A 26522-nucleotide genomic window follows, 5' to 3' on the forward strand; every position below is an offset into this window, starting at 1 on the left:
AAAAAAAAAATAATAGCGGTTGAAGTTTAATCTCCTACGATTCGAGAAAGCGTGAGATACATTGATTTGGCGGGTTAAGAATTCGCACGCCAAACAGTGCCAATTGGAGTGCCCCAGAGTTAGTCAAAGTGGAATATCGCTTACGGCGACGGGGGTTGGCGAGCGCCCGCGAGCAAGGGGCGAAGCCTCCTAGTAGTTATTTAATTACCAAATAGAATTTATCGTTTATCGAAATTCCAATCACTTTTCAACTAGGAACTTAATTCTCATGCCTGATGATCAATCGTTTTCTTGCCGTGATATGCAGAATTTACAATACCATTTTAACTCCAATGAGGGTAATAAAAATTTCGATAACTTTCCAACTAGGAAGAGAATTTCTCTTTGCCTGATGTCAATATAAGTCAAAATTCCATCGTTAATTGCAAAATATATCATCATTTTATCGCTGATTGAAGTTTTTAACAATCTTTGACAGGAACAAATTAAAAAAAAAAATGAAATGAAATTTTAAAAAATTACGTCTTTTAATCGCAGAAAATGTTTCTGGCCTAAAACAAAAGTCATTTCATCTGTAAAAAGCACACGAAAATTTCCATCCGCCTTTCGAAATTTATGCTCCCCATGTTTTTTGTTTTAGGTCTGGCAAATACTTTTCTTTTATGTAATGAAAACATTTTAACAAATTTCAAGTACCCGTAGTGATTATATTATCTCGATCATGATTGGTTGTTGAAACATGGCATATAACTGTTATTAACTGTTCTTCTCATTCCATTTTGAGTAAGCCAAGTCGGTCAATTATCAATTTTCTAAGGTGACACCTTCTATATTCTTTCACAAGGATTTCAATTCTTTCACTATATATTTCTTACTTAACACAAAGGTAAGCGCAAGTCATGTAGAACATTAAACTAATTATGCAACTAAGTTGCCAAGCACCCAAAACAAAAAAATGTCACGGTTACAAAAAAATACATAAATAAATCTGAGTTAAGTAAAAGACGTAGACGAGATAGAATTATATTTCAACAAATTCCATGCGTGATACGGAGCTGTATTTAATTAACTTCATATTAATTAATATTCAAACTTATGTGGAAAAACTTAACTCAACTTTAACTAGCCATTTTGCTTATAAATGATCAGCTGACGTCATAGTGTGAGTATTTGTGATCTTCTTCTTTTTGCAGTGAAAGTATCCAATTATATAATAACTCAAGCCTTATTTACACAGTGACTCCAATTTTAACTACGAATTGAGAATTTTTAAAAGTAAAATCGGCAATAAGGCGAACATTACTTAATTCATATCTTTAATTTTTAGATTCTAATCAAATTTCAAGGAAGTGGCTCATTAAAAATTTTCACCTGGCATGAAATATATTTGGAAAAATTATTTCAATAATTGGAGAATCCAATAAAAATTCATTCGTGCATTTAAATCGTTTAATTGTTATTCCGGTTTCGAAAGAGCTTTTAATTCATTTTTTTGTTTGTTATTATTATTATGAATGAGACGAAATGTCAAAATAATGAAGAAATTGAACAAAGCATTAAATCTATATTTGTAGCATATTTCTATTTTTAAAATGTTCTATTTTCTAATATTTCTATTTTCTACTTTACACACTCTTGAGATCCGATCTTTAAATAATAACGTGATTTTTACTCAGACGAAAATAAAGGTCATAAAATACGCTTTGTTAATTTTATTTTTTAATGTTACGTAAAATCCTAAATTTTAATTTTTTGCATAGTGCAGAGTATTTTTATAATGTATATCTTCACGTTTTGGTCTTTAAAAAAATCCACTAGACACAGATAATAAAATATGCCGAAAAACTGTTTAAAAATGTTTATTTTAATCGAGTTTCTTATCTTTCTTACAATTTTTATTGTTATGAAAAACTCCGGCCGACCAGGATAAATTCAATTTAATTTTTACTTAGAATCGCTTTGTAAAGTCAAATATAAACAGAAAAAATCTCTAAGTTTAATATTACCAAATGTTAAAACTGAACCAAATGTTGTTAAAGGTACTGTACTCTGGGTCTCGCAGAGGTTGCTGTTGTTGTCGTCATCGTAGGCCATTAAGGGTGCGATTGTTCTCGTTTTTCAGTGACGGTATCTATGGCCGAGAATTCGACTTCTGCCTCACCCACTCGTCACACCCGTTTATAGGGTGAACCCATTCCTTCATCCACGGATTACAATTTTAACCTGAACCAGAGAACGATCAATCTCTAATTCAGTACCCCCAGAGGAAAATTGTTTTTAATATGGGAACATAGAGGACTTTGTGATCCGACAAATTTAGCTTGCACCAGTCACCCGAAATTTAGCGTTCACCACTCACTGGATTCGAACTCCCGTTCTCATGAACGTGAGTGCCCTGACAAACAAGTGATGAAGCTAATAGGGTTTTTCTTTGAATAGTTACCGAGTGACAGTGGTTAGTGAGATGCAATATATTCACTTGAACACTAGTTACCTTTAATAACTTTTTTTGAAACAAAAATCGATGAAACATGGCACTTTGTTTTGAAAGGTGATATTTAACCCACTCTAATCAGTTGGAGATGGGGTAACGGTTAACCATATCAAATATTTTCTGGCTCAAAAGATATTGAAAGATATCGCAAGGATCAATAGATTGATGACTGCTGCGTGTACTTAAAGATTCATTAAAATGAATTGACCTAAATAACGACTAAACATAAATTGAAGGATACATTGTTAAAAGCCAGTGAATTATCCGACGGTGAATTAAGATTTTTCACTATATCTACTGTGGACTCGAACTTGGTGCGCGTCTTGTTCAGCTGATACATCAAGTTGCACAGAGATTCTATTTCCTGAAAACAAATTAAGCATTATAGAAAACGATTATCAAAACAGAGAAGTTATTAAAGGGGAAATATTTTTCATACAATTCCTTTTTATAACACACAATGGTATCAAAACAGATTGTACTTTTTTTTTATCTTTACTCGAAGTCTCACCGCAATATGTCTGTCAAGAAATTATCGTAAAATAAAAAAATCAAATGCATTTGCTTAAAAAGAAAAATATGAAACTCTTGATTGTAGTTATTGCTTATTATTCCTAATAATAAGCAATTATTATGACAGAATAATTGCTTATTATTAGGAAGAAAGATGGATTACACGTATAGTTTTCAATTGTTTATTGAATTAGTTTATTTTCCACATGGATGCTATTAAAATTGTTTTTAATTTTAAAAACATACTACTGTAGGTTCACACTATTATGGCAATAATTATGAATGATTATTGATAAATCGAATAAATGAAAGAAAAAAAGAGGAATGAAACGAATCACTGATTGGAGAATTAGGAAATTAGTGAATCAGTAAATCAGCAAATCAGTCAGTTCCAAAATCATAATGATAATAGTGAATAGGTGAATCTGTAAGCGAATTTTAAAAAGATTAAAAAATATATAAATCTTTAATTTGTATTACGTCTGTCGCACGACAGTAATTTTTTTAAAAAAATTTCGGCAATTCTCAAATTAAAATTACAATAAAGAATGCGAAATATTTAAATGTTTTGCCTATTTAAAATGACAACATATTTGTTTCGAAAATGTGGAAACAAAATATTTTAAGAGAATCCTAGAACTGTCGCCAACTAATCAATAAGTCATAAATAGTTTCGCAAGTTTTCAATCGCATACAAGAACCAAAAAACAAAAAAATCGACAAAAAATATTTCATGCTACTAATAGAGAAAGAAAAGACATTCATTCATCATACTTGAATGCATTCGAAATTATTTCTGCTCAAAAATCATAAAAGACTGCGAATGAAATTAATACTCACACTCCTAATTATTTTCGCAAAATTAAATAACTTTGAATTGAAATTATAGTATATTTATATATAGAAGTATAGTTTCATCCTGTAAGTTTAATTTAGATCACGATTTATTACCCTAACTCAGTGTTTCCCAAAGTGTGAGGGGTGCGGGAACAGTTTAGCAGGGGTTCGCGATCTCATGCGAAACATCTTACAACAAACGAAAATTGCAAACAATTTTATCTAAAAGCAAAGCTAGCCATGAAAATTTACGATTACGTATTTTTCTATTGGCTATTTTTTGCAGAGTTAACAGTTAATAATTAGTGATGTCAACAGCCAGTTGTGATTTTTAACTTTTGTTAAATTTTTTATGGTAGAAAATTACATTCATTTTACGTTACGAAAAATATAGAAAAGGTACACAAAAGTCATAAGTTTGGGAAACCCTAACTGAAAGAGATACGATTTTCAGTATTTTTCGGTAAGCCTGGCGCAAGCGAAAAATCGCCGAAAAATGTAGACCACCGCAAATTTTTTTAAAATTTTTTTTTATTTCTAATTTTACTTATTTTTTAAACGCATAAAAAATTAAATAAGATTTTAAAAAATTAAACAAAAATAAAAAAATAAATTTTAAGAAAGTAGTTAAAGTTTTTGCGCCCGGCTAATCGAAAAATACTATATTTTCTTGGAAATTAATAACTTTCATTCTATCTTTTTTGTATTAAATTTGTTCCAAGATACTAAATTGCGAAATGATTTGCTTTTGAATTAACAGATTTAATAGAATCGCAATAAAACTACTTTTCTAAAGTGCTTAAAAAATGGATTCTCCAAAATGTCATGTGTTTGTAGCATACTGCACTGTCAACCGCCATCTAGCAAAAACAAAATGTTCCTATAAATAGAATGAAGATAACATGTTTTATGTACTAGTAAATAGGAATTGAATAGTTGTAGTGGTAGCTACGCTAAAAGATAATATAACATTATGTATCGGAGAAATAAAATCTCAAAAAATGTTTGAACATTTTCGGAAGTAATAAAAAGTTCAGTAATTACGTATGGCAAAACTCTTCAAACTGTTAGCGATTTTGAACCAAAATATCGATCAAATTTGCTACAATCTTAATATGGTGCAAGTAACCATATAAAATTGTAAGCTGATCACTCTTAATCTTAATTAGAATAGAATCGTGGGCCCCTTGATTTGGCGACAATTTTCGTTCAGTTATGATGAAATCCCATTTCTGGTTAGCATGGTATTCTTTGTGGTCTATGCATTCAATGGCGTCACCTTCAGGTTGCCGAAACTTTTGTTTCCCTTTATGTGATTGGTTCTTGGTTTATTTACATATATATTCGTTTATTAGTAAATAGCCAAAAATGAGAGCCCCCCCCCCCATTGTAACCTATTACCCTTTAATTATTTGATACTTTGTGAACTTGGACCGGAAACATGATTCAATTTAACACCCTCTTAACAGTTGAAGCAAGATCGCTTGACATAATGGTTCAAGACTTCGACTCAACGCTGGATCTGTTCATTTATTTTATTTATTTATTTTTATCACAATCTGCAGCATTATTATAATTATGTAATTTATAAAGTTATGATTAAAACTAAAAAGCCAAAAATATTATACGTCAGTAATGCTTGGATAATCAGTCTTCGGCAAATGAATTAGTATTACTAATGCACCATTTTTGAAGCCTATTTGTTAAATAAGCTGTTAAAAATAAAACCAAAGAAAAAAATTAAAATTCATCACAATAAAACCTACTGCTTCGGTTTCTTCTTTTTGTCGTACAACCTGTGACAACGTTTGTTTAGAAACATCTGGACTTAATGTTTCAGTCATTTCTACATTAACAACAGCCATATTTCAAAGGATTGCCTTGGACTAAAGATGAATTTCAAGAGAAAAATTCTAAAAATTTTATGTTTTCTCAATAAAAGTGAATCTGCGTCTCTTGCTAATTTGATATTAAATAAAGGAATGAACTAGATAAAAAGTAAATATGTTTGGTAATACATGCGATAATGATTGCTCGTGAGAAAAAAAAAGTTGTAGTTTAGGAAATATGCAAAAAATATCATCAAATCACATGACCGAAAGATTTCATAATCGATCATTTTCGTGATATCTAAAGCAACAAAATGACGTCACGAATTAGCGTTAGAAATTTATGTGAAACAACAACGATTTCACATGTTTTCCATTTATAGATGCTCTTTTTAAACTTATTTTAATAAACGGAATATAAAATCAGTAAAAAGGTCAACTAAATTTTTAAAAAAATCGAAGTTAAAGTGATTGAGTGACTTGCTGCAAAAACAGTTATGACCTGATTCACGTAGGTAGGAAGATACTTTTATTAACGTCGCACTAGAGCTGCACGATGGGCTATTGGCGACGGTCTGGGAAACATCCCCGAAGATGATCCTTAGACATGCCCTCACAATATTGATCCTCTGCAGAGGGGATGGCTCCTCCACTTCGGTAGCCAGACGACCTGCGCGTGAAGTCGAGCACTTTACAATGGAACAGTTTAACAAGGACCGAAACCTCGAACCTTTGGTTCCTACGCAGGCTGATCAAAGTGGTTACCCACCCGCTTACTGACCGCCGCCACGATGTTTGGCTTCGATGTTTGAATTTTTAAAGTACGACTTTTTTTAAATTCAATTTCTCACGAACTTCTCGACCGATTTCTCTCAAATTTCGTATATTGCCATGTAAAATTATATTCTTTAAAATGATGTAAAAAAGTTTACACCTTACATTTCAATTTTTTTTTACTTTTATTAAATAACAAAAAATGATAAATATTTACTAAAAGTTATTTTTTACATAGATTTATCTTTGAATCAATGAAGTCTATAATCGTGTGAAATTTTTTTTTAAATTCGCTTAGAAATTTCTCATGATTTAGCGAAATACGCAAAAAGTAAAATTCCTATTAAGGGGACCAAACTACTGGGACCCTATTTTGCGCAGAGTACACCTCAATTTCAAGCTCCCTCTCTATAGGAATTGAATATCTTAGGCAAAAAAATAAATTTTGAGAATATAAAGCAACGGCTATTAACCGTAAAAAAAAGTTATAAAAAATTGTTAAAAAAACACCAGTGTAGGGACAGTCGAGATTTTTTTTTTTTTAATTATATTCGCTATTGCTATAAGCTATATTCGCTATTGCTATATTCGCTATAAGGCACAGTTATTGTTAACAGTCACTGGATAGTTGATAAAAATCGGTATAACGGTATAAAAGCTCAGTATGATGTTGTTCGGTTTACACATAAACAGTATTGCCTTCACTGATTTTGATTTTAAAAAAATTTCTATTCTGGTGTTTTTTAAAGTTCATGGTCATAATTTTTTTAAAAACTTAGTGTAAATGCCGTAGCCAACTCCGGGAAAATAGTAATTATAAAGTAACATATCTGTCATAGGAAAAAAGCTTGAGTTTGAAGGATCCGTTGCTCATCGACACTAATATATAGTGCTGCTATTAGAAGAATTCTTCCAGACATCAGTCTCGCGTCGTGGCGGGTACCATGGTTACGAGGTAAAGTCTCTTCGATCAGGGGTGTGGGGTGATCAGTTTTGTCTTGATTATTACCGAGGTCAGCTTGAGTAAACCAATTGAATTGAACAAAAAAAAATTTTTTTTAAATATCAAAATGCAAACAAATTATTGTAAGATAACTTCTCCATTGCGTAATCCTAAGTTATCTTCGAATAATTTATTTTCATTTTGATGTTTAAGAAACTTCTTTGCAGTATTTGAAACTTCACGGCTAACTCTAAGTTTGTCTGAACTCGCTTTTCACTTTAAATTAGTTATGGATGTGAAAGAGAATTTGCGACGAAAAGTTTCTCCTGAGGTATGGCGTCCTCTTAAGTGGAAGATTTCCTGTCAGTAATGGCGGTTTCCGGCTGCAACATTTCTATCGATTTACCCGACTTCTCAGACAATCTGTGTTGTTATGAGTAATCAGGAATGGAAGATAATTGATTCAATCAACCGCAGTATTTATGTTCTATATTAGTTTACATAAAATTACTAATTATGTAAGAAATAAACAATTAACAATTTGCCGTAAACTTTGAAGAAATACAACTTGCTAACATAATTCCAATGTTGCAAGTAAAAAAGTCCGATGGTTAAAGCTACAAATTAATTTACTTCATTAAGAAATTTTGCTTACAGAAAAAGTTAAAGCAGAAGAACATATAGTCTAAACATTTTTGCACTCTATTGTATATTCATACCGAAACTTTTCATGACTTTAATGCCAGTTGAGCTTGTTTTACAGACATTTCATTTTATTTTATAACCGGAGGTGAACAGACGACCCAATTTTGGGTTTGCGATTACTAATATTCAACTCCGCAACCTTATAATTTTGAACTTAATCCAGAGGACAAGGGAACTCCTAGGATCACGTATTGGGAGAAATTTGCCTTCGTGGAGGACTTTTTGATGGAACCAACCCGCCATTGCGTCACACGGAGAGGAAAACCACGAAAACCTCTCCAGGTTAGCCCGACGGCAAGGGGACTTTTACCCGTATACCATCTACCACTGAGGATATTTTTCGTCAGCACTGTGGTCGGTGTAAACCGGGTGCGGAATTCCTAACGACCAGACATCGCTGATATTCGAGCCCGGCTCACCTCATTGGAAAGCGAAAGCTCTATCCCCTGCGCCATCACGGCTCTTTTAAAGACAGTTGAAAACTAGCATCGCCTTTTTAACAAAAATAATTCTATTAAACATGATTAACTATATCAGCTAAGACATCATGTCAGGGGAGCCACGAACTTATATTTTTGGGATGGGTGAAATTCCTATTTCGTCAAATGAATATTCGAATTTGAATTTATTAGCGAATGCAATTTATTAGCTTCGATTTGAATTTATTAGTGAATGCAATTTATTAGCTTCTATTTAAAAAAATTATTTTGTTGCTAATATGCTCATAATACGTTAATTTTTCCACCTATATCTAAAATAGATGTTCTGAGAACCGTGCTTTAAAATAAAAATGTAGTTTCAGTGGTTAAAAAATATAATTATAAATAAAAAGTTTGCTGATTTTACTTAAATTACATTTGTTAAATAAATGTGAACAGTAATAAAGCAGGTATGGTAAATAGGACTTAATGTCTAATTTTTCCAGTTAAAATGCATAATAATTCAATAAATAAAATAAAACCAGCATATAAACAGATCAAAATAAAATTTTTAAATAATCTTCCGTTTGAATTAAATTTTACCTTTTTTTTTTCTCGTTGCATCGATGGTATTTCGTAAGAGCCCAACAATTTATGGAGAAGTGATTTCTATCGGCTTCCTTTTGAGCGAGTTTCTCATTAATTTCTTCTAAGTTTTATTAAATACCCCAATTTCTATGTCTTGATATTTTTTTATACTTTATTTTAATTGCATTAAAGGCTACGCTTTTTTCTACTTACTGCTCCCCAATCTTTGGAGCCCTATAATTTAATTCTTCTAAATAAATTAGAAATTTAAACATTGTTCGCAATTTCATTTGTGTTTTCTAAACAAAATGAGTGAAAATGAATTTTCGTAAATATGCCGAATGGTCAAGTTTGGAAATGTTTCGGGCGCCCCTGCATCATGTAAATTATTTCAAATATTAAGTAGTAGTATTATCTATAGATAAATCAGGTGCCTACAAAGACTTCTGCCTATTAATCCTTGGATGGTATTTTATTTCCACCCCCATTGGGGGCATTCACCTATATGCAGGGCTGGAAGTTCAAAATATAAAAATCAAGGAAAATATAGGAGCAATTTGTAATACCAACCTGGATTCGCATACGCAGATATAAAATTGGTAATAGTTTTAGTAGTTCCTGTACTTAAGTGAAAAAAAATTTTTTTTTTTAAAAACTCAGATTTTTTTTAAAAGTTACGCATTTTTTTTTTAATACAAAGAAAGAAGAGAAAATAGTCTAAATATGAAAAATCGTTAAGTAGTAGCAAAATACGAGGAATCTCTTGTGAAAAACAGTATGATATAGTGATGAGGAGGGAGTAGAGAAATAAGAACTCTTTATTTATTTCTTACATATCGAATGCTCTTATGCCATCAAATCAAGGGTAATTGTCTCTAATACTGAAAGTAGATTAATATCGTACTTGGCGAGCTATAAAGACTTTGTCGTTCATTTTGTTATTTACTTTGTTTCATGGTATATAACATAATTTTTGAATTTAAAATTTCTTCAATTCTTTTTTAGATCAATAATATTTTTTCTTCCTGGTAACTTTAACAAGAATTTAGAAAAAAAATCACAAAAAATTCAGGATATTTATTGATATGCTTAATAATTAAAGACACTTTCTTTTTTTTAAGGAAATCAAGGAGTTTATGGACAACTTTGAGCCCTGTATATGTCACTCAAAGGGGTCTGACTGCTTTAGCGAACGAATCTTGTATCACACTTGCTGATGCAAATGCAGTGGCCAGACCTACCACTCATCACAAACTGTGACTCACCGAGAATCCCAACATCCTAAATCGCAAGATTAAAGACTCATCACTATAAAGGCATGAAGATCCATCCTGATGAAACAAGATTTTACAAACAGAAAACTGTCACGAAATACAAACACTTACACAAGAACATATCGCTCATGGGCTGCAATAGTGGCACAACTCAAAAAACACGCGTTTTGGACTAAGAACATGTGCAAATATGAAAATACACATTCTTTTCAGCAGCAATACTAGCACAACTCATAATTCAACTTGAAGGTAATCTTTGTTTAAGCAAACTAAAGCATTTCCCTCAGCAATGAAAACTTTAAATCCACTTATCTCAAAACATGATTTTTTTAGTGGGGTCGCTATTGCAGCCCTTGAGCGATATATTTGATTGCCCAGCTTTCCCCCCAAAGAGCACTTAAGCTTAATCTAATTCTTTTAATCATTACCACAACCGCAATTGTTGCCACCTTTCATGGAGAGTCTAGTGTTGTTGCTTTTTTTTTCTTCTTTTTTTGCTAAATCCGTGGACATTAGAACAACAAATATTAGGAACTATCAATCACACAAAATTTAATATTTTACACTTCCACTAAACCAATCCAAATACTGCCAGGAAATTAGTGCTGTTGTTGCTTATCCTCTTAATCTGACATACCGTCAGATAAACTCCAGGACACAGTTGACCACAAGAAAATCCACAACAAAAAGAGGATCTGATGTAAGAACCTCCTCAGAAAGTCCAAGGCAAACCAGAATATGTTTCGGTGAAGCTGGTCGAACACAGCATTTTTTGCAAGTAAGGAAGATCGTTCTGTCTCCTTCAAAAGTACACTTAAGATGACCACTTGCAAATCTGGCCAAACAGTCTGGGTTCTTCGGTCGCATTTTATGTCCAGCAAGGTACCAGGGGATGTCCTAATATATCTCAATGAAGAATAACTTTACTTACCCTTTTATTTATAAAGAAATTTACAATATAAAAAATGACAATTTAAATATATCTTTGGACAATAATTAATATATTAATTATTGTGTGTATTTCAGTGTTTTGGAAAATATATTAATTTTAGTGCATCTTGCTTTCGCATGCCTGTTTAGGCAGAGGGGTGCGATTGTTCTTGTTTTCCAGTGGCGCCATCTATGGGCAAGAATTCAACTTCTGCCGCACTCCCGTTTATAGGGCGGACCCCGTTATAGGATACATCCACAGATCGTAATTTTGACCTGCATCAGAGAACGATCGATCTCCAATCCAGTACCCCCACAAGAGGTTTTGATTTGTTATGGGAACATGGAGGACATTGCGACTTGACAGATTTAACGTGCATCAGGCACCATTTATTACACGGGGAGTCTTCGGCCGGCGGGTTTCAAACCCATAAACTCTCAGACAATTAATTTTAGGAAATTAGCGTTTTATAGATGATTAAAAAAATTATAACAAACCCTAGCGCTTTTGGCTTGAAACAACAAACAAATTTAGGGAGTCAAGTTGAGTGTATAAGATAAATTTGTAACGTAATGATAAATTTGCAATGTATTACAAACTAATTTGGAAAAAAACATGCTACAAACAAACATGCATTCTATAGATATTTTTTTTATTTTTCTTCCATAAATACAACAAATGTATACATATATTTACAAATTCTGTAAAAGATGAAAAAGAAATTTTCAGGAACATTTCTTTTAAATATTCATCAGANAAACATTGGTACAAAAAAACATTACATTCAAAAAAACATTTCTTTTTGGCTGACATTTTTACCAATCTATATTTTTAAGAAAAAAAGTACAATTATCTTCTGGGTACAGATGGTCTTAAAAGAGATTCAAGTTCTCGGAATGAAATCTGAGCTACTTTTAAAATAAATGCCTGCAGAGCAAATTCCAAAAGAAGTGCGCCAAATCCCTTATAAAGTCCAAATGCACCTTCTTCGTTTATAATGGTATGAAAACAATCTGATACTCCTTCATATTTAGATATAACAGGAAGAACAGCAGCACCTGTGTCCAAGTCATCAATAATTGTTCGAGTTCCTTGGAGATACAATCTGTAAAATATTTACTAAATTAATTAAATGATTGATTCAAGTTATAGTTAGCTAGATGTCATAACACAGGATTGGCAACCTTTGTTCTATCGATTCCCTGCAACTGAATTTATGAATACTTTTTAGTTATGATTAATTAAAAAGTATTCATAAATTAATATGATTAATTAGTAATTATTGAATCAATAATGTTTCAGTTTATTACACATTATGTTCACCTAAAATAAACATTTGTACTAGAAATGGAGCTATAGAAGCAAAAAGAAAGCAAGAGTAAAAACTTAATTTTTTGCAGTAATTTAACTAATACTTGTGAAGGGAAATTGACATCAATTTTAACAGGTTGATGAAATTTTTACATCTTGTTTTTATATTTTTTTTAGTTCATCTCACATTATCATCCTTTATAGTAACACTTGCAATAAAAAAATAAATAGCAAAATTTTAATTGCTGCCAGTATAATATAAAAAGAATTAAGTAATCAGAAATAAAATTTTGGCAGATTAATCAATTTCATAATAAAAAACTATATAAAAATATTGCTTTAAATATAGATATGTGATATGATATTTTATTCATGGAGCATACATCTCTTAATAGTATGATACATTAACATCATAAAAGTAGTTTTAAACAATGAAACTAAGATCATTAAATGAGTGAAAATGCATTCAATAAAAATTCAAAAGCTTTTTTCAATAAATACTCCTAATTTATAAACAATAAAAACTATTTCCTGTAAATCATGCATTTTAAATTTATACAATTATCAATTATTTAAGCAAAAATATGACAAACTAAAATAAAACAGAATGGAAGAGGATAGAAATGTATGGTTAGCTACGTTCTAAATTTCCCCCCCATAAAGTTTTGAAATCTGTTAGAAAGTTTTCCATCAGAAGGTGCTGGTACATGAGTTAAAATAAAAAAACAATGTTTTAAAAATAACCATTATTTACAGCAACAAGAAAAATTGCTTTATGGTTTTTTCCAGTTAGCAGTGCCACCTGTTCTTAAAATCTGTAACTAAAATTGAAATAATAATCTTGTTTGCTAAGTACAGAAAACTATACACTTCTATCTTCTTCCATTATTTTTTAACTGATTTTCGAAATAGCCATTAGAGTCAGTCATTTTTCGGACACAAAACATAAACATCTGTAACTGCATATTACAGTGTGAACTAATACTTTTCACAACTTTGTTGTTCAAAAATAATAAAACAATAAATTCATTACTAAGTATTTATTAACGTAGTTCTATCAATTGTACAAGTCTCATTTTATTTCTTACTATACAAGCAACAGAACTTATCTTATTTACATTAGGTGTTACGGTATGTCAAACATTAAGGTTAACCCCATATATACCAAAACTATAAAAAAAATTTATAAATTCATAAGTTTTAAGTTAACACTTTTTTGAATACTGAACCATAAAATCCACGACCCATTGAAAAACAAATGAAATACTTCAGATAAAAGAAAACAAAGAATTTTTACTAAAAAATTTAACACATAGTTTTATATAATTTTTACTAAAAAACTTAACATATAGTTTTAAATTCATTTTTTCACCTGTACTGCTAAACTTTTCTATAAATACGCATAGTTTACATCACTGACTTAACAATTGAAAAAAGAAATTTTACATGACTCTTTTAGAAACAAATAAAAATACTAATAAGTTAATTATTTTTTTTAAAAAAATGAATTATTTTCAACAAAAAATCACTTCAGGAATCTTTGCTACTGCTGTTAGAATAAGAAACTTTCAATAACACGCTACATTTAAAGTTATCTTAAGTAAATATTTCAAAAAAGTTTAATCCCTTTTAAATGGGCATATACACAATTTCTAGATCGTAGACTCATAATAATTTTAAAATGTTACCTGTGTAATATTGTTTCCCCAGGATATAAAATTGTGCTTGCTATAAATGAACTTAAGTGAAGCATTGATAAATTCTCTAAGTAAGCAGATGTGGCACTTTGATTGGTTAAGAAATCAGCTCCCTCCTAAAAACAGACGAAACCAAATGAAATTTCTGTACAGTAAGAAAACAAAGCAGTATTTTAAGTAAAAAGAATTTTAAAAACTATTTCTAAGAAACTATTCAGCCCATTTAAGGAATCTTAGTAATCGAAAAGTAGTACTTCTTTTCAATTAGTGCTACAATTGATTATCTGCTTAACTGAAAAAAAAGAAAAAAAAAAAAAGGCTGTGAAAAACCATCCTTAAGTTGAGTGCATCCTAAAACAAAAATTGTGGAATAATAACACCCACAGCAGAATATGCTAAAAGGTGTGGCACACACGACAGATTAAGCACCTCATCTGCCAAACAATCAGAAGTATTAAAAAAAAATCAAGTTTTTTTTAGAATAATATTTTTTTATAATTTCTTAGAAAAGATTAAAAAAATTACGTTCTGAGCCAGGATTTATTTCATGGAGTCAAGTTTCCAGATCAGTCCATGATGTCAACGTGTTATAGATCGTAACCTCAGAAAGAAATGAAAAAACTGAAAACTCAAATGCACATATGGAGAAATGGCTGCTTGTGAAAAAGTAACTTGCTTAAAATGCAGGAATCATAGCATTTTAAAAAATTTGAAAGCGAATTACAAAAGTTTTTTTGTTGTAAACTTGCCTTTAAATGAATGAAGTATATTTAGTTTGAATAAAGATCATTGTCAGAGATCAATTCGATAACATGCCAACAAAAACATCATTTTATGATCCCTTTATTGTATATGTTATCAGCGATGGAATTAACATTAATATAACAAGAAAACTACTTTGAAGGAAGAATTATAGCAGACAAAGATACTATGAATAAATCAGTGTCATCGATTAAAGGTAAGAAATTTTCGGTAAAAAATTAGATGCTGAAATTTTCGCATAACATTAAAATGTGGGTGTATTTTTTATTAAATTATGTCGCTTTTTTGCAATATTTCGGCCCATTCGGGAGGTGTGATCTATAACATTTTTTTCTTCTAAATACATGAAGATTTTCTCTTTCTGCCTATTTTATAATCTCCCATTGCATCTGTTTGTTTTATATTAGATAAAATTTTCTGAAATGTCAGCTAATTTTATTATTTTATAATAGGGTCAGTACTAAATCCAATTAAATTTGCAATTGTGTACAACAGTAACAGCTAGTTACATGCAAGCAATGTGCTATTTTACATCTAATTATTAAATGAACTCTTTGGCACAATTATCTAAATTTGCTCACAGATAAAATGCATATATAATCTGCAGAACCTTTCTACTCATTAAAATGCTAGTTGCAGACGAAAACTTTTCTCTTCCCAGCTGTTGGAGTTGCAAATCTCGGATTGATGTAAACCAGCAATGACCAATCTCAGTTCCAGTTTACAAAAAATGATAAACTTGTTTCAATGAGGAAGGTTACCACAAAGGTTACAATAAGGAATTCGTTTTCAATTAGTGAATATTTATTTTGTCTCAAACTAGACATATTTGCTTTCATATTCATATTGAACAATGCAATTATTACAGTGTGGCCACAAAAAAAAAATCCACAAGGAATCAAAAAGAGCAGAGAAAATTTATCAATACGGAAAAAATCAGAGAACTTAATTACAATAACTAAAAGTGAGTGAAAATGAATTATTTTAGGAACCTAAAGGACCCATATTTTTTCTCTCCATAAAATCAGTCTAGTAAAAAACTTTTTCACAAAAAATTGCTACTTTAAACTTTAATATGAATAGTGTTTTGTAATATGTTTTTGCAGCATAAACAATAACTGAAAAATTAATAATAAAACTTATATTACAAAAGTTACAAAAATCTGGGTAAATGCAATAAAAATCAGTCCAGAAAATTCACAGAATTTTTTTCTAAGTATCAGTGGCCCCCCTCTATTATTTTTTCTCAAGTTAGAGTGATTGGAAAACAATTTTGGTTTATATTAAGCAAAACTTTTTGTTACGTGTTTTGATCTCAATGAGGTTTGATTGTACAATTAAAAGCAAAATTCAATATGAATTAATCAATATCTAAAGCCTCCTGACCATTCCAAGAGTTGGCTTGTCTTTCACCGATCTCATCCATCTCAGCAAAGAGTGAATTAAAGATGAAAGGATATAAACAGAACAACCATGCAATGCAGTCGGCCCAACTAGTTGCCACATCGGAAAGAGACGAGTGGATCGAGGAGTTCCCCATTTGAATAGTCGGCACAAACCTTCCTTCAAACAATCTAAAACACCTGGCTTTTCACTAGCGATGTCACTCTGAAATGAAAAGAATTAAAATAATGTTAGATGTCTTTTCAAAATATAAGCATGAAGCAAAAATATGAAATCATAAATAAAAGTCACAAATTTGCTTTAAAAGAAACAAATTTCTTGCAAAAGTTTGAACCCCAAAATAGAAACCTTTACAAAACTTCAATGGACAGATTTAAATGCTTTAAGAAAATCTCATGTTAAAAAAAAATGTAGACTAACATGAAAGTATATGCAAACAAGATCGCTTTAAAATCTGCTTAGGCAGTTCTGAATTCTGAAATTATAACACCATTTTCATTCTCCTTGTGTCTTAAAGAGATTTTAACTTATAATGCACTACAGATATGTGAAAAAGGAGAAAGATAAAATATGAACTCAACACAATGCTCAATATTTGTCAATGTTATTATGTAATCCAAAGAGATCAGTCATAACTTTCATGATGTACTTTAAGCTTAGTAAGAGTTACTTATAAATATATATCATTGCAAAACAATGAAACTCTTCGGCAAAAGATTAAACTTAAATGCCAATTTTCCAAACTAGCTATCAGTTCAGTAATACATCTAGTAATGTTATCAATATGCAAATTAGCCCACTTTTAAATTATTTTCACCATATAATTTTATGTAAGCATATTAATAATGTTATATATGACTTTACAAAAAGATATAAAAAAGTAATGTTCAAGTGTTTTTTCTTTTCGTTTTTGAATAGTCATTGTAAATCAATTTTTTTTTAACTCATAGTAAGAAAGAGGGAAGAGAGACTTACTTTTAATAGCGTATTAAAAAAATTGTCAGAACCAAATTTTTATTACTTAAGCGTAAGTCCATAATCTTGACTAAAAATTCAAAATAATTGAGGATAAATGGTAATACATAGTTGGTCCCTCTGATTAAGTATGGTCTTTTAAAAAATAAAATATTTATTCCCCTCCACTTGTTGCACCAGCCGTATGACAAAAGACTAAATTTTAGACAAATAAATTTGCAATGTGAAAATTTTTTTTAATTACATTCAATTAAAAATATTTCATTTTAAAAGACAAAATTTCGAAGAGTTTTTCTCTTATACTTCACATGCTGTGGATATTTGTTTGTACTTGCTTTTTGTCTGTTTATTCATTGGAAATACATTCGTACTAGTCATTTTGAAATACTAAATTAGAAGAATTTAAATTCAATTTTGTGTTACAAATATTGCCTCTATATACTTTTAAAACCGTTATATCTTTGAAATGATGGTAAATTAATAAAGGATATTAGATAATTTTCAACTGAAACTGATTAATAAATTATTTTATTTGAGCTGAATGTTATTATTTATCATTAATTGTTAAGAAAGATAACAATACCCTCAAAAAATAAAATAATTTGGTGCTAAATTTTAAAACTCTAAAATAATTCTTAAAAATTAATAGCATGTTTTTCAAGATTTGTTCAAAGCAGAAAAAAAAATGAATCACCCATAATAACTTTTGATCTAATGATCAAATCTTCATACACTAGACTTCTTAATTATTAGGACTCAATCTTGAGGGTTCAAAAGATTACCTCAATTATGTTTATTAATTAACGCAGACGAAATTGTAAGTTAAGAAATCAGACAAAAACGTATTTTCACTGAATAAATATACATCTTTTTCAATAGATTACGATATTTTACCCTCAAAATATGGGCAGCCGCAACCTGGGGAATATGGTACTAATAGTTTGGTCAAGAAAAGTTTGGACCCCTTAATGCTAATTTTACTTTTTGTATATTTTACCAAACTTTGAGTATTTTTTGATTGAATCAAAAAATTCTCGAAATACACAAAAAGGAAAACTAAAATTAAGGGGTCCAAACTAGTAAAACCATATTTACTTAAATACAAATACCCCCTATAGTTTGAGGATTAGAAATCATTATCCATCGAAAAAAAATTTATGTTAATTCAGATAAAATACATTTCTGTGTCCGATTTCTTAACTTAAAATATCGTCTGTGCTAATCCATTAGTATATTTGAGTTAACCCATCGAACACTCAAGATTGAGTCCTAGGCATGAAGTCTAATGTATAAAGATCTGAATATTAGATCAAAAGTTATTCTGAGTGATTCCTTTGTTTTTTTTCTTCCCCTGCACTGTATATAACAAATCTTGAAAAACATGTTCTTAATTTTTGAGCATTGCTTCATGGTTTTAAAATTCAGAGAAAATACATTTTTATGTCTGGTTTTATAACAATAAATATTGGTAGTACTAATCAATTAGCATATCTGAGGTTACTTTCCCGAATTATTAAGATTGAGTCCTAGTAAATAAAGATCCAATCATAAGATCAAAAGTGATTCAAGGTGACTAATTTTTTTTTTTTTTTTGCACTGTACTTCCTACAATTTTAATAATTTATTTATTTTTTTAATTATTTACTGCTCCTGAAATACTAAGTATTTTTTCCAAATTAATAAAATATATGAATAAAATTGGGAATATAATTAAACGCAAAATATAAAAGGAAGCTATGTGATCTCTTAACAATGCACTATATTATCAATAAAAAAAATTTAAAAAATCACAAACTAACCTGAACAGTTTCAACAAGGCTAGAGCAGTAGAAAGGTGTAAGGATTCCATAGGTAATTCTGTAAAACAAAAATCAAATCTTCAATTTTAAAAACAAACTTATCAAAAATTTGAATAAAAATAAAGACACAGCAAAAATTTTGTGTATAACTAAAATAGAATGATATAAATAATATGATAAACTAAATCGAAAATATTTAATTATTAATCTTTTAAAAATCATTATTTCTTGAAATTCTTGCTTATTTCTTGAAAATTAGTTCAATTATAAAAGAAAAAGGAAGGAAAAATTTATGCACAGAAATTCTGCTACTGGGACCATATTTCCCAGAAATCCTATTTAGTCGAAAAAAAGATATTCTTATTCACAAACTACGTTTTTGTGTCTGATTTTGTAGCTTAAAATATCATCTGCACTTATTAATTAGCATATTTGAGGTTACCTTCTCGAGCCATTTAGATTGATTCCTAGAACTTGAAAGATTCAATCATAAAATCAAAAGTTATTCAGAGTATTTCTTTTTTTCTTCCTTTTCTGTGCACTGTACATGATAGCAAAATTAATTGTCAATAGTAAAAAAAAAACTTTTAGGAAAAAATTTAAAAAACTTATTATCTGTAGCACCATAACCTAAGCAAAAAAATTAGATTATAGACTGTTTTTACCTCCGTCAAGTCAAAAACCAATTTTTGATCTCAAAATATACTATTGGTGCACTAAGCAAACACTGCAAAGTACAGTATAAAGAAGTATAAAACAAGTTATTAAAACATCAAACTATCATATTTAAAAATAATACCAAACAGTAAAAGTACTTACAATTTTAATAGAAGGTGCTGGGATAGTTGCTTAAGTGATATCCTAGATTTCACTTCTCTAAAATAACAGAATTCATTCTTAATTGTATAATTTATAATCAGATTATAAATAAAAAAATTTTTAAAAAAAACCTCTATTGAAGTTCCAAATACAATTTATGTCAATGAAAACTTCAATGTTTTAATCACTTCATGAAGAAGAATATATTATAAATTTAAATAACATGAAATGATTATAAAATAAATGATTTTTTTAAAAACTATTATTGAAAATTTCATTTTTTTTTTTTATATTGTTTGAGGCCCTTAGAAATTTTTTTAGGTTGAAATTTATGATAACATATCTTTAAAAAAGAATTTATACATTTTAAGAGGGATTGGTTTTCTGATCAGAAGTAAATTAGAAACTAAAACAAGCATAAGTGAACTCAATATTTATTTTGCAATTTTATTCAGAATAGGAATATTTTTATACTTTGTTCTATGGAGATTTGAAATATTTGTTCCATGGAACAAGAGCAGCCAAATTAGGTCACTTTATTTCTTCAGTTACATTTATAATTGTTGAAGAATATAGTTATAAAAATAATTGTTTAAAAATTGCAAAGTGACCTTTTATGAATGATGTGTCTTCATAATAGAATGTGGATTTTTTTTATAGGAAATGTAGTTGACTAAAATATCCAGTTAGAAGATTACAAAAATAATTTACTGAAGTTATTTATGCAAGTCATTATTTTTCAGTACAAAACTTAGTGCAATAAATTTATAACTATTATAAATATTGATTGATCAGTTGTCATGATGTTTGGTTTCTAACATATTAAGCAGGGTTTACATTACTAATTATAAAGCATTTTATCTAATGAATATCAAAACAGAAAGTTAAAATGGCATATATTCCTCATTTGAGGACATATATTTTTCAGATTCACATTTGTGCATGTTGTTCTCATTTTGAGACTCTAAACAGTTCTTGCAGAACATGTGGTAGGCATTCAAGACAGCTAAAAGGATCTCTTTAGAAATCGATGGAGGTATCTAAATGTTTCTTAAAAACCCAAATGAAAAATTCATGAATAAGAGGATTAATTTTTAACCATATAGTTGTCACACAAACTGGAAATTTGCAAGAATTATCTCCTTCATGAATGGTTAACTGTATAATGCGTAAATCAAGGCAATGCTTGCAGTTGAAATTCTTAAAGACACTTTCGGATTACAACTTCGAATTTATTTTTACTAAAGATGTAACGAATAGTGATTTGACCAAATAGCAGAATGCTGAACATTCTGTCAAAAAAGAAGTTTGGTGCAGAAGTTTGTCTGGTCACCAGGAGAAAAATTCCATGATTTCCAAAAGCGGTCGCAAATGGAGGTGGTCGCTACATAGAGATGGTCTTTCACCATAGGAGGTTTCACTATATATGTAAATTTCAAAAACATTTAATTTGTATCATAATGCCAATGAAAAAAGAAAGAAACAATATTTTTAAGAAAAAGAGAAGAAAAATATTAACCTAGGTAAAGGTGTAATTTCTGCAATAAATGTCTCTAATGCTGCTGAGCATCCTCTTAGTATAAATATACTACTACATCCCTTCCAAAGACAAATTAAACCCTAAATAAAAATAACAGGATAAAATAAATTATTGAAAAGACAAAGAACTAAAGAATAGAAAACTTAAAATACAATATTAACAATAAAATCCAAATATTTATGGTTCAGATACCTGTCTATTTTGTAATCTTATCACAACTGGAATGAATGTTAAAGGACTCAGGTGATACCTTGATGCTTTTCGGTTAACCTTGGGGAAAAAATCAATCATGAGAAAAATATATAAAACGTAAAAATATAGAAAAAGAGAATAAAAAAAGCAATAATTGCAACTCATATATAACAGAAGAAATCAGTAAAAAAAAAATAGCGAAATACGGCTGGGATTAGTATTTTAGAATACTGCTAATAATATTGGATGCAGTCAATAAATAATTCGTTACAGACTATTAAACCAAAAGTGTTGAATTCTGAAAAGTACATTAGTTGTTGTAAAAGCAGTGGTAAAAGGGTGATAACTGATTAGTGTCAGCCTAAGCATTACATTTCAGAATGCAATGTGTAATTACAATTTTCAATATGTTTATATCATGCTCTATAACAAATTTGAAAGTATGATGGAATTTATTAATTAAAATAATCAAAATAATTTTATAACACTAAAATAAAATTTGTGTAATTTACCTGGCATTGCCGTCTGAGTACAATGCATGGATGCGCTATCACATTGCTAATTATACCACTAGAAAAAAATAGAATTTCAGTCGGAAACATAACATTTCTAGTAATAAGACAAGTCATAAGAATAAATAAAAAAAATTTGTAATAATTCATGAGGTATTTTAAAATATTTTGTAAAATTACTGTCAGTAATCAAAGTGAAAACAAAACAAATTCAACCCTCTCCTATCTTGGTGGACCAGGGTGTTCCTTTCTCTCTGGTGTTTTCCACTTTGACCTGTCAAGCTGGGGTAACCTAACCAGTAACTGAGTTACCACTCATTGAAGAACTTTACATGGTGATTAATCAAGAAAAACACCAACAATAAAAGATACTGATGTATAATTGACCATCTATATAAGTTGACCTCTAGAAAGAATTTGCTTATGCTTTATAAAAGGCGTCGAATACACCAAAAATTGCAGATGCGACACAAAAAATAAGTTATGATGGGCCCTGGACACATACTTCTCCTGCACGAATTGAAAAATAGCACACTTATAGATCCATGTAAGCAAAACTAAAATACTTTTACGTTTTCGGAAATTTTTTTTCTCTTTTAATTAAAAACTGAAAGAGAAATTTACAATAATTTTCAGTAACAGTGGCATAAATAACACTCCTTCAACCACTAAGGCATGGAGGGGAGGTCCAGGGCACACATTTCAAAGAAAATAACACTATAAGTTACAGTAAAAATATTTTTTAATTCATAAAATATTTTTTAATTAATGTATAAATAATACCTCTTAATTAAACTATAAATATACTGATTGTAAGATGGTGTATAATTTTCTTGTATTATTAAAATAAATTTTATTCCAATGTAAGTGCATACAATGTTCCATCCAATATAGTACCTTTTCTAAAAATTTCACTTTTACATTGCAATTATGATTTTCATTATCTTAAATTGAAATTAATGATTGAAATAAAATGATAATAATGATGAATGAATAATGATTAAAATGAAATTAATGCCCCAATATCTCATCACCACACACACATATTCCTCTTTACTCTGAACAAGAGTATAGGGCTTCTATCATAGCTTTCCATCTCACTATTTGTGGCCAGATAATGTATGTGGCCTCTCTCCATGTCTTTGCTATTGTTTTCAATTTGTCCACAATCCTCCTGCACCAAATATTTTTTAGGTCCTTCTCTTTTTCTATTAGCCCTCAGGGTTCCAATCAAAAACTTGTTTTACTTTAAATTTTTCTTTCAACTTTATGTAGAACATGACCAATCCATTTCCATTTTTAATTTCCAGATCAATCGGTTTCTGTTTTGCTTTTCTAAGGATTTATGCATTACAAATTTTATGGAGCCATTTGATATGCAAGATCTGTATCAGATCCATATAGTAGGACAGATTTAGCATTAAAACTGAAAATTCTAACTTTTGTTAAATTTGTTATGTTTTTGTTTCTTCTGAATTTATTGAGAATTTCATAAATGCTTCTAGCTTTGTTTAATCTCATCACCATAGTATTTTATTTATATTATAATTTTATATTTTTTATTGTAAGTCTAAGTTAGGATACACTTATAAATCTTGAGGAGAGGAGACGCACTTAAGTCTATTTATGCCACTACTGAGTATCAAATTACATCATTGCTATTCATTGATGCAGATGTTTAATCAGTTCTAATTAAAAGCATCGATAGTTCAATTTTAACTCTTGATTTTTAATTCTTTGTTTTATCAATAAATAAATAATATATTATGAATCTGGGAAATAATATATGGATGAAGAAGTTTCGATTTAACCATATGGACCCATTTTTAGTAGCATGTTTTCTAATTATAGAAGCAGGTTTTCTAAGGACCCATAATTTCCAAAGTTTAGTTGAATTCAGACTCTATTATCAAGATTCATATTTATGTTCCAAAATAATTAGGAGTAAAAACCTTTAGAACTTGACCACCGGTCTACATTGTATGTTGACTGTTGAAATAGGTTAAATTTGTCTATATGCGTTATTGAATACTATTATATAAACCCTTTATAAATTGACCCAAAAAAAAAAAAAAGATTATGAAAAAGCCTCAAGATGTTTTCCACACTATTATATTTAGCAATAAAATTAAATTTTATAAGTATATTAGTATTAAGAGTGCACGTAAATTTTTTGTGAATGGACCATATAAGAAATTATTATGGGCTTCTGTAACAAAGGAGTGCATATGCAACATAAAAAAAGATCAATTTTAACATATTTGCAGCCAATCCCACGCCACCACATGATTAAATTCTTCCTAGTAGTTTGTGTCAATAAAACAGATCAAGTGATAACAAGATGCATATTAAGTCATCCAAGAGCATATTATTCATCCAACTAATTTTGCAGAAAATATGATATTTTTTCTTGACAATAACATATTGTTTATAAAAATAAACATATTGTGAATTTTAAAAACTAAAATGGTTGTTAAAAAAGGAAAATTTAACTTTTATTTTATTTTTATCAATTACCATTTTTCAATGATAGATACAGCATAAACAGCAGTTCTGAGCTGACAGTGAACATGTAAAAATTATGAGATGAATATAATGTTGTCCCGCAGTGGACTGATCCCAGCAGATCATTGATGTCAAGCATCACTGGCTACGTTCAGTGTGCAAGTGGGTGACCACTTGGATCAGTCTGCGTAGGGACCGAGGGTGTGCGGTATTGGTCCTCGTTAAACTGTGCTACCGTAAAGTGATCGACTTCGCACGCAGGTCGTCGGGCTACCGAAGCAGGGGTGCCATCCCTTCCGCATAGGATCAAAATTGTGATGGCATGTCTTCGGATCATCCTCTGGGATGTGTCCCAGACCGTCGCCAATAGCCCATCGTGCAGCTCTATTGCGACGTAAAATTAACAATAACAGTAATATAATGTCAGTTTTTTAATTGCATATATGTTGGTGGATATTTATATCTTAAGAAAGTAACATTAAAAAAACTGGCAAACATCATTAACATAATAAGCATACTTGTTTTCTTTTAAACTAATTAGTTTAAGCTTCATAAGATACACATACATATTAGTTTAAATTATATGACAAATTGCAATCCATCAACCATTGCAATCATTTCTTAAAATATATTCCAATCATTTTCTAAAATATATGGTATGCATGTTTGTTAAATTAGATTTGAATATCATGTTTAAAGAATTTAAATAAATTTATCTTAATTTTGATTCATAATATTAAAAGATTTATTAGATGAACAGTATAATTATATCCAAGAATAACGTGATGCAAAAAATATTAATAAAATAATAATTCACAGGCTCAGCCACGTCTGTACGTTGATAACTATAATAATGCACTTTAGGTGGTCAGATTACACAGATTTCACTTTAAATAAAACAAGCAAATACACAAAAAGGAAATGAGTGTGCTTTTTTAAAAGAAATTGATATAACTTAGAAAACTATATATTGGGGTTCCCAAAGAAAGGGAAATAAAATTTGATGAAATAATTTATCTGTCACCTAAACTGATGCAATACTCATTGCAATTGCATTCAAAGAAAAGTTGGATGTAAACAAGGGAAAATTTTGTGTTTAAACAATTATTTACAAATGCAAACATTACTATAAAGGAAACTTAAAAATTTATTATATTATAAGGACATGTCATTAATCCTTACCTGGTTATTTCTAAGCCAAGATGAGCAAATCTCTGAACAGGATCTACAAACATAACGAACGTTATAAATAAGCACAAAATCTAATATTGAAATTTAAAACAGTAATTTATTAAATTCAAATTTTAGAAGAAGAAAAATTTCCGGATAGATTACCAGAATCAGAGTTAGTTGGAATATTGTCAGAAGGCAAAGAAGAATATTTAGCATCGATTGGAGGATAACTGTAAGATGTTGATGGACGAGACAGTGAATCGTTATTAACACTCTCTTCGTCGATAGGCATCAATTCAAATGGAACTTTAGAAGACATTTTCAAATCTAAATAAATATTTTCAAAAAGAACTTTTTATCTCAGACCATCACTTCTCCTTAAATTTAAGTAAATTTTGAAGGTGAATCTATCAGAAAATCGAAAACAGCAGACAGTTTATATCATTAACGATGAGTGTTGCCAGAAGCTAACACATATTTTAGTTTTTAATCAATTTTAAGTAAAAATCTCACTAAAATTTTTAAA

General features: G+C 29.6%; 2 protein-coding genes across 3 annotated transcripts in view; both read right to left on the reverse strand.

The window, feature by feature from the left end:
* Positions 1 to 5858, reverse strand: part of LOC107436094 (probable prefoldin subunit 5) — a 27768-nt gene extending 21910 nt beyond the window's left edge. For both annotated transcript variants that reach the window (XM_071177191.1, XM_016047667.3), the window contains exons 1-2: positions 5611 to 5858; positions 2736 to 2858 (exon numbers count right to left, since the gene is read on the reverse strand). In XM_071177191.1, the coding sequence (XP_071033292.1) occupies positions 2736 to 2858; positions 5611 to 5709 (222 nt within the window). In that variant the 5' untranslated portion in view covers positions 5710 to 5858. The remainder of the gene's footprint in view (positions 1 to 2735; positions 2859 to 5610) is intronic.
* Positions 5859 to 12069: 6211 nt separating this feature from the next.
* LOC107448833 (mitochondrial outer membrane protein SLC25A46) lies at positions 12070 to 26450 on the reverse strand. Its single transcript, XM_016064185.4, has 10 exons — positions 26159 to 26450; positions 26006 to 26048; positions 22319 to 22376; positions 21807 to 21884; positions 21594 to 21694; positions 20075 to 20131; positions 19256 to 19313; positions 16464 to 16685; positions 14307 to 14431; positions 12070 to 12412 (listed from the first exon to the last, which is right to left on the reverse strand). Exons 1-10 carry the CDS (start codon positions 26313 to 26315, stop codon positions 12157 to 12159), a joined length of 1155 nt encoding a protein of 384 aa, XP_015919671.1. The 5' UTR covers positions 26316 to 26450; the 3' UTR covers positions 12070 to 12156.
* Between the last annotated feature and the right edge of the window lie 72 nt (positions 26451 to 26522).

This window comes from Parasteatoda tepidariorum, chromosome 2 (assembly GCF_043381705.1).
Source record: "Parasteatoda tepidariorum isolate YZ-2023 chromosome 2, CAS_Ptep_4.0, whole genome shotgun sequence".
Classification (NCBI taxonomy): domain Eukaryota; kingdom Metazoa; phylum Arthropoda; class Arachnida; order Araneae; family Theridiidae; genus Parasteatoda; species Parasteatoda tepidariorum.

Bases quoted from the DNA above. Each gene is read 5' to 3' on its own strand.
- LOC107448833 (XM_016064185.4), bottom strand. From the start codon at position 26,315: ATGTCTTCTAAAGTTCCATTTGAATTGATGCCTATCGACGAAGAGAGT. The intron at 20,132-21,593 runs GTTAATATTTTT...CTGTTATTTTAG, and splicing joins GAAATTACACCTTTACCTAG to AGAAGTGAAATCTAGGATAT. The intron at 19,314-20,074 runs GTAAGTACTTTT...TTTGTTTTACAG, and splicing joins CAGCACCTTCTATTAAAATT to AATTACCTATGGAATCCTTA.